Source organism: Pygoscelis adeliae, unplaced genomic scaffold, assembly GCF_000699105.1.
Source record: "Pygoscelis adeliae isolate BGI_AS28 unplaced genomic scaffold, ASM69910v1 Scaffold140, whole genome shotgun sequence".
Taxonomy (NCBI): Eukaryota; Metazoa; Chordata; class Aves; order Sphenisciformes; family Spheniscidae; genus Pygoscelis; species Pygoscelis adeliae.
The window spans coordinates 2,987,581-3,003,569 of record NW_008824044.1 but is presented as its reverse complement, the minus strand read 5'-3'; the positions used below and the strand labels follow the sequence as shown (position 1 = coordinate 3,003,569).

Here is a 15,989-nt window from a genome sequence, read left to right as displayed (position 1 = left end):
AGCTCTGCCATGCTGTACTTCAGGAAGCATAGGCTCTGGTGCAGTGTCTTCAGTGCAGAACTTGAGACGATTAAGTGATTCTCAACAAAATAGTTACAAGTGAAACAGGACAGCTACAGACATGCTCTCTTTCTGAACATAGTACATGACATTATCAGCTTTTCTCCTGCCCAAAGAAGCTTTTTCTTTACATTGTGAGAAACTAGTATTACCTCAGTCCAGGAACTAGATTTTAAGTTTTGATGCTTTTCAAGTCGATAGGTAGAAAATAAGCAATATAAACTCACCAACAGCCAGGGAATTGTCTTTTCCTGTAAGTTACCCCATTTAGAGAAGTCTGAGGTGTCAATTCAGTAACCGAGGAAGCTGCTTTAAGACACATTGACTGCTAGGACCAGTTATCCTGTATAACTAACTGGTCTCAGCAGACAGATGACCTTCAAATATTCAGGCGTGCCAGTCTTGTCCTATGTGCAGACCCCAAGCGGTATCAGAGTAGTTCCACTGTCACTGAAAGGTGAGAACCTAGCAGCCCACTACCCAGTGTTTGTACAGATGCTTGGTGCTAGCAAGTACTGACACATGCGTGACATGGGTCTCAGCCTGTACCCCAGCTGCAGGTGCAAAGTCTAATGGTACCAGATTATCTCCAGCCATCAACTTCCATGGCAAACCAAACAGAACAAAACAAGGCAGAGAAGCTCTAGACGCTTCACAGTGAGAACAGAAGACTCCTCCCTGCCCAACAGCCATCCACTATTAAGACTGCAGATCAAGCAACAGTGAAAACCAGTAGAGGAGACATTCCTGCCTCCTGCCCCCAAGGGAGGAAGCATCACATGCAGCTCCCCTGTTTCTCAGGCTACAGGACTGCACGGTGCTCTCAGGCAGTTCTCAGAGCAAAGCATCATCACTTGGAATACTTACCTAGCTCAGCCTGCAAGTGCTGCTCAGGGAATTCAGAAACAGTGAGCCAAATCCATTTCAGATTAGCACACATTTAAGAGGGTTTGTTTTTTTTTGACATAACAGAAGTGTTGGAGTTGAATGTTTCCAAAAGACAGCTTGAAGTTGGATGTCAGTCAGTAGTTGCAATGGGTGATGCTCTTCTCTCCCCGCTTATGCCTATGAATTCCACACGCTCCCTTGCGTCAGTTGTGCTACAGTGTGATGACCTGGCTTACAGAGCCAAAATGGAACATTTTCTGAGCTTGTTTTCCCTCAGAAGAGCAGGATTTAGCAACATCTGCTTCAAGTCAACAAGCTGTTACAGAGCCAGAGCCTAAGGAATAAAAATTCGGATTCCCAGGAAGTACAGTCTGTGCAGCCATGTTGCTCATCTGCCCCTATAGCCATAGAAGAGTTCCTCCCAAGTTACCTGAAGTTGCTTTCCCTCCCGAGTCATTATTTAATACTTAGAGACCAACAGCCAAACTCTAGAGCATGAGTATTTATTGTCCTTTTTTAGGGAATACAAAGGCAGCTTTACAAAAAGATGGCCAGTAGTCATTACCACGGTGAATTTTGTTATAACTCAATTCACTGTAAATTGAAACCTGCAGGCAGGTATAACTGTAAGAGACAAACTGCTCTTCCAAATCACAGTTAGCAAGATAGATGCCTCACTACTGCTTGAACACATTCCAGTATAGCCCCCGTAATCTGTCACTTTGACTACTTCCAGGACATATCCAGGAATAAGAACCTTAAACTTGGCTGGCAGTTCTGCAACTGATGTGGCTGCTTGAGCAGTTGAGAGCAAGCTCTTCCTCCTGCTTTACAGGAAAAGTAGATGAATACAGCAAGCCACAACTTTGAAGTGATACAGAGGGGACAAAGATGCAGTTGAGGACTGCTGGCCAGATAAGAAATAGTCTGTATCATTTGAAGCAAGCATTTAAAGAATTTTTTTTGGTATACAATGTTCTTTGTCAAGTGGAACTGCATGCTTCCCTCTCCCCCACCAAAGCAGTGGAGTGTTGGTGGAAGAGAGGAGCCATGTAAGACTTGGTAATTTATGACACTTTATAAGAAAATTCAGACTTCTGATCCATAAGCCAGAAGGTAGGGTGTCTAACTTAGTCCTTCAGCTGGGAGACTTCATAGAGGTATGCACCAAGCATCTTCACCCCCTGGATGTAGTTGTACCTGGAAAGAAGACAGCTTTTGTTAGCATTGTCTTGGTTTGAACTGTATTTCTAGCAGTTGTGCTTTTTGCAGTATCAGTCCTCTGCACGCAACAGACACTACAGGCATTACTGTTGCAGGCAAGAGGCACCACTCCCAACCTCCCTGCATCTCCCCTGGCAAGAGAGAAATGCCACCCTTGGGGTAGGAGGTAGCCAAGCTTGGAGACCAAAATATAAAAGACTGCTTCTGGTTTCAAGTGTATAAAACCAGAAGCAGTAATGAGATCAAGATTCAACTACAAAGTAGTTACCCAACCAGTCATTCTCTGCTAGGGAGAAATGGCACTTTGCCTTCCAGAGAACTAAAGAAAAGCAAGAGCTCAATTCTTCTTGTTCCTTTTCATAATACATGCCCAAGACCCACAGTACAACTCAGCCTGGCACAGGGATAAATATTCTCTTACCTATTTAGCTTCTCATTTTGAGAGTGGGCACCATCATCTGCGGCTCCAACAGGAAGCAGCATGACATTCTTGCCTGTTGCTTCTTGAAAAGTAAGGGTAACAGGAATGCTTCCTCCCTCCCTTGTCAGGTCTGGTTCAACTCCAAAAACTAAAACAAAGTGGTACTCTAGTCAGTTTGGAATTGTATTTGTTTTTCCAACACAGATCCTTACTCCTGCTTAAGCAATCAAGTACCAACCACTTCCGTACCATGTGCTGGCCAAATCTTGCTCTGTTTTAATCCGCCAGACTGCAGAGGTTGCAGAATTGTGGCATTTGCCCCCCAGATGTAGCGCTGGAGTACTATCCCTTTGAGTTCAGTTACACAAATCACACTTCATCTGAAAGCCTGTTTGTACTCCAACACAGAAGTCAGATTTGCTCTAGTTGCCCTAGCACAACTGATTAAGGAGGACGCTAGGATGACTAAACTTCACGGGCTTTGGCTAAGCAAATGATCTGAACTACTGACAGTCTCATCCTTATGCAAAGGCAACACCATACCAATGGACTTGTTCCAGTATAGTAGGAATGAGCTTGGTATAAAGTTTCTTTCCTTCCTGTACCTCAGACTAGAGTTTAAGGATTGCACATGACATGCTTCCTTACTTTGTGAGCCAAACTTCTTACATAAGTGCAGAACACTGCAAACATGGCCTCCTCAGTATTTCTTGAGGTGCTGGAACAAGAGCTGTTTAGCCCTCCCAATGCCAAGTGGAAAACCCACTGACCTGTTTTCATGGCCCTCCTACCAGCCATGTAGTGGGGATGGTTGAAGTCTGACACCCAGGGTTTTCCACCATGGCCTAAGTATACTCTGAATTTGTTGGGGCTCTGCAGCTCTGCAAACTTTTTGCTCACATAGTCTTCAACCTATAAGAAAGATTGAACAATCTTATCCACTGTTAGCATTTCTATGAGCACTGGTAAAGACTGTATACTAAAAGCACCTTAGGGACTTGCAGGACACTACTACTGTGCAGCAACCTTTTCTTATTACTATTATTTCATATTATTCCTATGTATCTCTGCTCTGAAGTCAGAATTTTTCCCTTAGGCAAGTTAACAGTATACTGTAGAACAGTCAGCCAATATGTCAAACTCTTATGCTTTTGAATATGCACTTCTGACAATACAACTGCCCTACAATTAAATCAGCATTTACTCCTGAGCCCTTTCTTTGAGTTAGTTGAGAGAAATTGAATAGCCAGGCCACAACGGTCCAGTGTTGGACCATACAGCGACTCCCTCAATTATCCGAGTTGAGATGCAGAACAGGGAAGAACAGCAAAGTAACTGGAACTGCTTTAGAAACCCTCTTCCCTAGGTGTGGTGAACAGTTTAGAGACACTAGTTGTTTTGAGACCATCAATCCACCTCAACATACATGCTTTGTGACTTCTTCAGGAGTCATGTTTGGCACAAGTCTGATTGAGAACTTGCCAATCACTTTCCTAGGAATCACAGTCTTGGCTCCAGAGGCTGAGAAGGCTCCTTCAATTCCGTGGAGAGACAAGGAAGGATATCTCCACCTATGCATAAGGATCTCTCTCTGCAGAAGCAAAGGGAAAGATGCAAGGTTACGTGAAGTTTAACAGAGTTCCCCAAAGTAATAGTTTCTTCATTCTAATAAAGATTTTACAAGAAACAGTGCTTTCTCCCACAGACAAATGCAGCCCATTCAAGACTACTCAGTTACAAACAGAAGCTGTTACTCCCATTAAGCACACATTTTGATACAACAGCTGGGTTTTCAGCACCTTAAGAGATTCAGTAGCTCTTGTTTGGCTTTCTCCTAGTTCTGCGGAACTTACAGGACATGGCCAGTCTGCTTCTGACAAGGACACAAATACCATTTATAAAGGTGCTCAAGCACAGTGTGTAGGGAGTCTATTGGAAGCTCTGGTCCCCACTGCCTCAAGTCAGGCAGGTGCCTTCAGAGTCACATGCTTATGAAGATCACAAGTTTTCCAAAAGCCTCACCACTGTGCAGACAGGCATACAGTGTGCTCCTATTTTTATCATCAGTTGTATTAAACTGCCTGAATTCCACGTTGATTCAAGTGACCACTATTGCCTTTTTCAGATACACTTCTGCATTTCTTCCTTGTTGCCTTGGACACAGCTGTTCAGTACACTGGATACTGTGAATTCAATGTATTTCTGTCCTGTATAGCTACAGTATCTCAAACAAACTTCACTGCAGAGATTCAGGAGACTTTGAAATTTTGTGGGCTTTAATGTTAACATTTGGTTTTGTTCCAGGTACAACCTGCCTCTAATCTTCTCTCAAAGAGAATTTAACTGCCACTGTTCAAATCTTTCAAGCAGATTGTTTCTCACCTGGAGATTACAGCCTTCTCTCCCATATCTCCCCTTAGTCCTAAGACCCTTCTTGCATGCAGCTTAGTTAGAACTCCCTTGGTAAGTTAAGCTAGGATTTCAGTCTAGCTAAGACTGAACAGCTTTAGCTCAGTATCATACATGAAGAGCATCTTGCTAGTTCCTTCTTATATACAAGCTATATTTCATCCATTACTTTATAGGACAAGACTAAACAAGGAAGCCTGTGTGCTCTCAGTTGATATAAACCTGAGCATGTAAAGACAAGGTTGAGGATATGAAATTGTTACTTATACCTATTTGAGTTGAGTCTGAAGTCTCCTCCTGGTAGTACTAGGACAGAAGACAGACCTGCATATGTAAACTTGTCTTTTACAACACTTGTTTCTGCTTTTTACGATAGATGTATTCACATCTAGGGTTTAATGCTTTAAAAAATTAGTATGAATACCTATACCTTGCAAGATTCAATGCTGTTAAAAGCATTCATTTGGAGAGCTTCCAGGATGAAGATTTGATAAGTGCAGACATGAGTTTATTGAACTTGAGCCTGTTCAAAGACTTGGGCAGCTGCCTAGTTCATGGCCACAAAACAGTCCTTGCTTGCCAGGTCTAGGAAGATGTTCAGTATGTCAACCTTGAGTTCACCACAGCCAGATCTCAAGCTGTTTTCTCACCTTATGAGAAGTCACATCTATGAGCAACTACTTTATTTCTGATAACCCATTAAACTTCTCACAGATGTAGGAAATCAGATACTTTGTGTAGATGTGGTATCTGACTTCTGGAAAAGTGCTAGCAGTTATTATCTAGCATGAAGAGAACAGCACCAGACAGTGAAAGTTCTGTACAAGTTTGAAACGCTACTTTTACATAGACTAAGGAGTAAATTTAAAGTTGCCTAGACTGCTTGCCTTAAACATGGGATAACCTAGACTAAGTTTCCAAGCACTTAACACTTAACTTAGCAGAGGAACTGCTAGTATTAAGTATGTAGTCAACTATACAGTAGGTGAAATTATCTTCAAAGCAATCTCACCATTTTAAAGACATCAGATGAATTCTCTGCCTACTAAATTACTTGGTAACTACACAGTATTCACAGAAGCTTGTTTCTGTCTTCTACTAATATAGCTTGAACCAGCACAGCTAACCAGGGTAGAAAGGAAGGAGTACAGTATACCTTTGTATCATGCAATAGTGTTGTTGCTCCTACATCTTTTGCATATTCTTCCAGGTCAAAATCAATCTTCTCATATAGTGCCAGCTCCTCATCAGTAACAGGTGCCACTGCTTCATTAAGGCCTGGGATGAGGATTTTCCCTTTCTTGTCTATAAGAGAACCTGTAAACAAGCACCTAATATCAGGATTCAACCAGAAGAAACAAGATGTCATCTCTAGGAAAGCTTTCCACAGGAAATAGAAGTCTCTGCCTTCTGAGAACTCTGCAAATGTAATAAAATTCTGACCTCTACCTCCCACAGCCTGTACCACTAAGCATGGAAGGCACTTATGGAATTCTCAATTATCCAAAATACATACTTCCTTGCAACTGCATTTAATTCTACTGCTACATATTTGGCTGACTGTTTGAAGTGAGGATTCCCACGGAGTTCAATATGGCATCTGTAGAAGAGTTTGCAGAAAAGAGCTGATTTAATTAACATACAAGTTTGCAGCAAGATTTTAGGGGAAGCTAAAGTAGATAGACAACTTCCTGGCAGGACCTTCCTCATATTCCTGTATCTAAGGCATCAGCCTGTTTTATGTATACCTGGCAAGCACCATTTTATTGGTCATCACTTTGCTAGTGCAAGCAGCCCTTAGGAAACCCTTCACTGCAAACAGACTCATGCTTTTAATGGCTCTTACTCCCACTTTAGATGCATTCAGTGAAACCTGTGTTTTCTTACCCATTAGAGTAATGAGATCTGTCATGGCCTCATGTACTGAACCACCATAAACTCCAGAGTGAAGGTCTTTGTCACTACATTCCACCTGGTTTAAAGTGAATTAAGATTCAGGTTAATTTTAGCATGAAGACACTGTCAAATGCACAGAACAGACTTTTACCCTAGCTTTTTGCTGAACGTATTTTGAAAATGTATCTGTTTTTGAAACCAGACCACTCAGTTGTAGTACATTAAAGGAAATACAGGGTTTTTTTATTGCTCTGTGGAGTACAAGCCCCTAGTACTGACTGTCCCAACCTTGGAGACTTCAGTGGTGACATCTCTTCCTGCACTCAAGGAAATACCTGAAAATATCTATGCCATGAGAATCCTCCAGTGAAGGTGCTGGCTTATCTTGCTCATACATTTGAAAGCTATCCCTCTCACCCAAGTGTCATATAGGATAGCAAAAGGAGGGCTATTTAGACAATTAGTAGAAACAGTTCTACTGAAGTAGTCAGTTTCACCTTTTCTGAAGAAAAGCTATTGGCATGAAAAAGTTAGAGCTACCATTCTTCTCCAGTAGAAAAATCAGCTTAATACCAGTTTTGCAGTGTATTTCAGCACTTACCTCTATGAAGTAGTAGCAGATACCCCTCAAGCCATAGGTGATACAAGGCTTCCTCTTGCCTAACCAGTAGTTGTCAGAAATACAAACATAATCCACATCTTTGAAGAAAGTGTCCTTCTGAGCAAAAATCAGTTCATCAAGGCCTTCAGATCCTGATTCTTCCATACCCTCTAGGCAGAACTTAACATTTACTGGAAACTCCTTTGAAAATGAAAAACAAGAACAGATTAAGTATGTGAAAACATTGGACTCCTTCAGCAATCAGTAATTTTCATCTGTCACATACAAAGCAGAAAAAAGGACATAAGTTAGTTCTATGACAGTGGAATTTGTTAATTATACACAAAGTATGACAAAGTTTGGACTGCACTTACATTGAGGGCACTTACACCACCCTTCATTTGATGGAATTCAAACTCTTCAAAAAAGTTTTAACTAAGCTCTAGAACAACTTGTTCCCAATCCTCTTAACTGTGAGAACGCAGCGGAGATCTGTTGCCAAAAGTAAAGTCACAGGGCTAGGAAAACTAATATTAACCACAGAAATTGCATGCCACAGTAGGAGAGTCAGAGCCACCCTGTCTATCCAGTCTACCATATTCTATGCCTAGACAGCACTTGAGAACTGCTAATTCTTCTCAGAAGTATAGCAACTTGTCTTGCAAGGTAAAGCAGACATCCTGAGCTATTTCTGATTGCACTTTTTCTTGAACCAAAACAGCAAAGCTCCCAGTTTAGTGTTACTAAGTTAATCCCTTCTTAGAGCTCAGTGGCAGTGAGACATTAAGCTTTGCTAAAGGCCAAGCTAATTTGACATCCTTACATGAAAGTGATCACATTTGATTATTCCTCCTGCTCCAGATGCTTGCATATGTATTTTACTTCCTACACATTTTGTTAAAGCACAAACATTTAAAGTGCAATCCAAGCATCTACAAGACTAACTTGTCAGCAACTCAACCCTACTGGGACATCAGGGAATTTACAGGACTATTGCATCATTCTTCCAATCAGCTGAATAAGCAGGCTTGCCTCACAAGGGTTTCTGCCTTGGGTAACATTTACTGCTAGACTCAGCTGCATGTAAAAAAGCAGGATACATTTTGGGCACATACCTGGTTAGTTTGTTGATAAGCCTCCAAGGCATTCAGCCAGGCAAGCACTGGACCTTTGTCATCTGTTGATCCTCGCCCATACAGCTTTCCTGTAGAAACAAGATACAAATTAACCACTGTGGAGAAAAATTAGGATGAAGCTTCAGTCTTCTCTTGCCTGCAGGACAAAATATCCTAAAAATATTTTTATTATCCTTTTGGATAAGCTTTTTAGTCCTGCTTATATTAAATTTCATTTCCGATTCTTCTGAAGTAGCAGTTTAACACCCCACTTCATACACCCATGCAAGTGGGATAGGTACAGGCCTGCAATAGTTCTCCCACTTAGAGCTACCCCACCTCTTCCCCCAGCTGCTCCCTGGACAGGAGTTGAACATAAGCCTGGAAAAGATGTAACTCTGCCTTGGGCTAAGTTGTTCTCATATCCTTCACTATAATAAAATTTTCCTACAAACAGCAGTAAGGGTATAGAAACAAGCTACCTTCTTTTTAACAGAAACCTATCCAGTATTAGCTTCAATTCAATAATTCTTTGTTTGAAGAGTAACACTTCAGTAGCTAGTGACCAGTCACTTCTCTGGATTCTCCAGATAAATGTGAATCTCCCCAGAAAGGGCTTTAGTCAAAAAGAAGTTTTACAGGCTACAGGGAAGTCTCTGGAAATGTAGCACATGGGATCACAGCAGAGGCAGACATCGCTGCAACTCAGAGCTGTGACTACAACCCCTAAGCACTAGGTGTAATCACAGTGACAGAACAGGCCGGACAGCTTGCAAGGTAAGGAGCCATTGGTAAATATGCCTCCTACACTGCCAGGCTGCAGAGATAAGCCACAGCCTGAGGCAAGTCTAGCTCTTGCTATCAAATGAGATAATCCAACTCAGTAACTTTGACTCTGCTGCCTGTGAGCAAGTGCCCAGGTAGAAATACTAGTTACAACAGATACTTCTTTTCTTGGCAATGATTAATACTTACGCAACAAGAATGGTTAGTGTCCTTTTATTCATATGACCTTTGACACTTAACGCTGAGCAAATGAAACAAGGAAGAGGCTATTGGTAGCACCAGCTTTAAATAGAAAAGAAAGTTTCAGTCTCCTCTTGGCTACTGGCAACGTGTTGTTTCAACAGGAGTTACTGCACAATTTCTTCATCCCCATTTATGGGAGAGGGACACTTGTCTGGGCACTAGCTGAATAAAACACAGCTTCTGCAGTACTCGTTGTAGCACAGTATGCAAACAAAGGCAACCCAGGGAGGCTGTTGTACCACTGTCTCCAGGCATAAAGAAGCTGTTTTGAGTGTTTGTCCCCTGTAACAGTTCAAAATCCCTGCAGTCTGACATGACCTTACAGGCAGCAAGTTGTGAACAGTACAAGAAACTAGTTCTAGAAAGCTTTCTGGCAACAAATTGTTGCCATGGAAGGCAGTTAAGACTTTGCTGTAGCTACAAGGAAGATAACATGTAAGTACAACCTCGACTATCAGAAAAGGAAACGGTCCCTGAGAGCAGCTGAAATTTTGCAGCTCTACTTGTTTACCATTTCCCCTCCTGCATCTTTTATCTCAACAGTATTAAATAAACACCCATGTCTGTTCTTATTCTCCTTCCCCTTTTCAATCAAGGCTACAACTTTAGAACAGTTAACACCACACTTGTCACAGAAGTGCTTATCAGTTTGTGAAGTCCACCGTTCTTACCTTCTCTTTCTACCAGTGTGAAGGGCTCGCTATCCCAGCCATCCTCTAGTGCTGCAGGCTGAACGTCCAGGTGACCATATACACACACTGTCTTTTTGCATGGGTCTGAGCCAAGTGTTCCCAGAACAATTGGTGGTAGAGGGATCTCTGATCCATCAGGCAGCTAGAAATAGGAGGCAGGAAGTTTTATGCAAATGTGGAACATCAGAGCAGCACATTTTTATCAGATGAATGAATTACTTTAACATTACGGAGGTTATGAGATTAGGGGCACAGACAGCTAAACAAAACTAAGCTACTTAAACTGATTGCCAGAAGCAGTATGCCAATGAAGGCATGACAGCACTATGCCAGTAAAAGTTTCCTGGCAGGTCCCAGTAATAGTCAAAATGTTCCAAGCCACTCAGAACTGTTAGCTTTAACCAATCCTACATCAGATTTTAGCAGAGCAAGCCGTCTGCATGCCAAACTGCCATATCTAATGCTGACCTAAGCATAAGCGATAAACTTCATTCAATATTGCATTCTGCATTGCTTGTCACTGCACTTTCATCCTGTCCACAGTATAGCTCTAGACAAAGATTTCCTGACAGTGGTATCACTGAGTATAACACATGCCTACACCCAAATAAGGTCAGCGTAACAGCCGTATTTCTCTATACCAGCCTATGCTGTTAGGCAAAGGGCAGAGCAGTGCTGATGAACTTAGTTCAAGAGTTCAAAAGTTGAACTTGGCTTAGTCTTTTGAAACACCCCATAAGCAATTATCACATGCTATTCTCAGTCAGCATGTATTTCCCTTCTAGTGAGCTAACACATACTCCTAGACACTGTTCAGCAGACCAAGGTCAGTTTTGATTTTTTGCTCCTATGGGCTCCAAGCTCCAATTTTTTATCAACAGGTCACATGGCCCTTAGCCAGCTGCAGCGCTAAGTGATTAAAACATTATTGCAAGAATTTACACTTACAGTAATCAGTACACAGTACAAACTGCTATGCAGCAGTAAACTAAGTTAGACCAGACAAGTTCACCAGTTGCTTTACGTTGTCCTTCATTGATACAGCAGCAATGTGCATAATACACTGACTAGTTTTGTCTATACTTAACTTTGGTATTTACTTTTATATTAACTTTAATCCAGCTGCAAGAGTTTTCTAAATAGAAATGTTACTTCTAAAACTCTGTAAAATCAGTTCTTGCCCCCAAAAAGTTACACTGATGAAAGGAACAAGTTTGTCTCTGAATTAATTGAAACACTTTTGATGGGATTTTAGGCTGTAGGTAGTAGCAGAGCGAGAATTATCCTACAGATTCCCTCCCAAGAGTGCACACGAAGTCAGCTGCTTCCCTGCTGGGACCTGTAGTGCTACAAACAAGAGTATTCCAGTTGCCAAAAGCAAGAACTGCTCAGAGGGTCCCGATACACATAGATTCCACCCAGCAGTCATTAGCACCAATTACAATGACGATCTAAAACTAGCAAACACTCCACTACAACAGGATTTTGAATGCCACTATCCAAATGCTAGTCTAACAATTTTGGTATGGGTCTTATTCTGTGACATGTAGTGACTAGACACTTCAAAGGAGGAGGATATCAAGTGGATGGTTCCCTAGAATGAGATTATCATTATCATAAGCACATACATTTCTCAGGTGAAGAAAAGAAGTCCAGATAGCTAAAAATAAGAAGGGGACTCATCCTATTAAGGATCCTTCTGCATCTGGTAAGGGAGCAGTGCAGTCTTGTGACAAATGTAACACTTCTGGAAGAACCTAAAAGTCTTTTGGAAGACTTACTGAAACTTCAGGCAGTATCTTTACAACCTATGGTAAGGTCCAACACCAGCCTGCTGTTAAAAACATCTAACATTTGTTTGCAGGTGCTCTGTTCATGTTCAGTTAGAAAAGTATTTAAAATACATTTAATATGCAGTCCAAAATGTAATACAACGTGCTTACATGATCTGGATCTGAAGGTTTACTATAAACAAAGGTTTTAACAGGAAGCTCAGACTGTGTGGCACAAAAGACATTATCCCGCACCTCAACAGGCTACTGCTTTTCTAGGCCACTATGCACAAGACCCTTGTGTGGTGATCCTGAACAGAAGACCATCAGCCATCAAGGAATTAGTGATCCACATAGTTAGCCTGCTTACACCCAAGCCTGTGCTGTGCTATGCTGCGCACACAGCTTTGCCTTCCTGCCTGTATTGTGCTGTGCATATCCTTGAGCTGCATGATAAACTTAGCCAGTTGACTGTAGCTCACAGGCAGTTCCCACTTGTACTGGCGATTACACCACCTGCATGTCCTTGTCTTTAAAAGTGCAGTGAAAACAAGTTCTCATGTGAATATCCCTTTTCTTTGGCAGTGGAATCTAACAGCTTGAATAAATAAAATAATATAAATAACATTTCCATAAGTGGGATCTGCACAGCATGCTGATTGGATGCCCGCTAGATGCCGCACAGCTTGGGATTCCCAGTATCTGAAGGGTCTTAAGATTATCTATACTATCCTCTTTTTATAGTGGTAGCTCTAATAAACAGCATTTTAAATGATACTTTATGGAGCCTAAGTGCCTTTCTTACTGGGATCATAAGCAGCCAGTCTGGTGCAAAACACCTTGTCTTCAAGAGAATTTTTCTACTAAGCTGACTTGGAGATGCTCACATACCTTTTGTTTCCCAATATCCATAAGCTGGGTTGTGCCTCCCAGTCGCTCAATATCCTTCGCAGCAACCTCCATCATGCATCTGATTTCAGCCCTCTTCTCCGGCCATGCTGACACACTCTGGATTGCCACCCATTGAGCCAGCCGCTACAGAAAGACAGAAGAGTTAAAGGTTTCACTACACATGAATTATGGCATGGAAGCACCATACAAATATAACACCTTGCAATTCAACTAATACTGTTTTAGTTAAGCTTAAACTTGAGGAAGTTATCTGTCCTCTGCTCAAAGGCGTACTCTAACCATTGATATTACACTCAAAAGCTCTAAAAACCTCACTTACCCACAGCTGCCCCTGCAGGTGTAGCACAAAGTCTATGAATACAGAAGGTAGGCTTAAGAGTATGACAGCTTGTGCATATTGTGCCTTTCTGATTGCCGTTCTTTAAGAATACAAAGCCAGCTAATGTCCTTCAGACTTCTCAGAAAGGCTGCCTTAGCTTCCCCCCCCATGTGAGATCAGTGAGAGCAACTGTCAGAAGTCAAGTTGAACACTTGGCATAGTTCTTGCCTTGGAGTTTACAGTGCTAGACCAACAATTCCTTCACAGGCAAAAGGGATTGCAATACAAAGTGCAATTAAATAGCAGGTTAAACAGCAAAGTACAGAAGGTAACCTCTCCCTCTGTCCCCCAACATGAACAGTTTCATATGAGAAAGCTTCATTCCAGCCTTGTTTATATCTTTCCTCTCCCACCTCAAAAGGGGAGAGACAGTATAAACCTAGTTTGGCATTCAGGAGCTAGTGTCAAACTTCTACCTCTAAGTAAGTCACTGCTTGCACTATACAGTAATAGAGCATTTCCTAATAAGTCTACCATGGAGATGTATGTCTTTGAACAGAACTATGCCTAAACTTAAGAAACAAAGTTTTCTGGCTTGACTCAAACCAGTCACACCTGCTGCCTGCTCCCCTCTCTCCCCAGTTACTTGGCATTACTCTATTATTGGGCATATTATATAGGTGTAACAACAAGCTTGAAGCTGACCACCTATCAGCTTTTAATATTGCATAGCTATCTGTGCTGCAGGACAAAACTCTGAAAGAAAACTTACCTGAATATAGAGGTCCTGGTGTTCATCAATGTATTTAAAGAGTGTTTCAAGAGCAGACATTTTCTGACCAGAATGGTGTTGCTGAAGATTCTGTGACAGAAAAATAGTTTAGCCTTCACAGGTTTCAGAAGCAACAGTCAGTAATCAAGCAGCCACAGAAGACCTTCACCTTTCAACTGCTAACACTGCACAGCAAACTATGTGAATATAAAACTTGAGGCTGCTCCCTCCCACAAAATCACACAGTGAAGTGGCTAAACAAAAGTACATCTAATCTCAACACCACTGTTTCTGCTTCTCCCCCCACAATAACTTCGGAAGTTAAACTGAGGAAGCTTGTCTATAAAGATACTTCAATCAACTCATGCATTTCACTTTACTGCAGAATTACAGGTAAAATATTACTCAAGTGAAATCTACTCTTTGAAGTTGCACTTTATTATAACAGTTCAACTAACAGCATGCCATAGGCTTGAATGCTAGTAGTTAGGCCCAAGAAAGCATCACACTTTTACTTTGTGCTTTACAAAGGAGGTTAGAAGCGGGCAGCTTAAGAACTATGTTTTCCTCAGCTTCAAAGTCCTAATCTGCCACTCAGCCTTCCCAAAGAAGGTCAGAGTGAAGCCACGGAACAGAAACAAGCCCCAGCAGGCCATGAGCAAGTGCTCAGTGACTAGTTCAGTGCTACCACTTCCTTGTTTTGTTTTAGTTTCAACTGAAGCTCATGTGAGAAAATACAAGACCTCCCCCCTCCTCAGTTTTCTGTCTTCCTCACCAGTCCAAAATTCATATGTAAGAGACATACTGTCCACTCAACCAACAAAACCAACAAGCTTAAACTTAGCTCTCAAGTCAGAACTAAAGATACATCATCTCTTCTAAGCCAGGAAAGTAATGAGCTTTACTAACATGCCTCTGAAATCCAAGCACCTGGACTATAGGAATAACTCCAATGTCTGTGTGCTACACTGAACAAGCACATTCAGCAGCACCAACTGCCATGATTCAGTATTTTGTTTAGTCAGCTTTATACCAGATCCTTTAAGCCTTTCTTCCACTTCTATATGGAAGTCACAAGACAAGCATGAGAGTTGTTAAAACATTTGACTGTCTTAGGATTTCTTGAACAGCTGACTACTCTACATAGCTGAAATGAAGACTTTCAAGCTGCAGGTTGTCCCACACAACATACTGCGATATAAGCACATCCTACCAGCCCAAACCTACAGAAGACTTACAGAACGCATTTTCTTTCAAGCAGGGTTGTACTTACACAGATCACTGATGTTTGACATACAAAAATCCTTTCACTCACTGAAGATGGCTTCTATACAATTTACAGCATCCATGAAGTTTAAGTTTGGATAATGAGTTTTAAGCATCAATTAGAACAATCCCAAACCGCCAGACAGCTCAAGCATTCTCTTCAATAGTCATGAATGGTGAAAATCGAACACCTTCAAAAGGACTATATAGACATAACCAAGTCAAAGCAATGCCTTCCACTGAAGCCTGGTTTCCCTAATGAAGCCACCATACTCGTATACAGTTAGACCTCAGGCATGATTCATCTGGAGCTTTTCAGAGAAACCAGTACACAGGCATGAGTCCCATGCATCTGACACTCCCCTTCACTCGACCAGCTCCTATAGCAACATCAGGGCTTTAGCTTCACAGCACAGATACAAAATGCAACATAATACATGGAGGCTGATATTCTGTCCAACACAAACAAGATCTGGACTACTTGCTAAATCAGGGACTACTTTAAGTATCACCTTAAACAGTTAAATATTCTTAAAAATTAGAGAGGCATTGAATCACTCAAGTCTCACTGCAGAGCTGCAAGAGAAGCCTGCCCCAGACAGCTTCCAACTTG

The 15,989-nt window shown here is 41.7% G+C and overlaps 1 protein-coding gene across 1 annotated transcript; it reads right to left on the bottom strand.

Moving 5' to 3' along the window:
- Positions 1-1,435: 1,435 nt before the first annotated feature.
- Positions 1,436-15,433, bottom strand: CNDP2 (CNDP dipeptidase 2 (metallopeptidase M20 family)). Its single transcript, XM_009333489.1, has 12 exons — positions 15,384-15,433; positions 14,111-14,200; positions 12,999-13,142; positions 10,315-10,477; positions 8,615-8,703; positions 7,500-7,700; positions 6,890-6,974; positions 6,159-6,319; positions 4,020-4,184; positions 3,364-3,505; positions 2,594-2,741; positions 1,436-2,148 (listed from the first exon to the last, which is right to left on the bottom strand). The coding sequence occupies exons 2-12, from the start codon at positions 14,168-14,170 to the stop codon at positions 2,079-2,081; spliced, it is 1,428 nt and encodes a 475-aa protein (XP_009331764.1). The 5' UTR covers positions 14,171-14,200; positions 15,384-15,433; the 3' UTR covers positions 1,436-2,078.
- Positions 15,434-15,989: the final 556 nt, after the last annotated feature.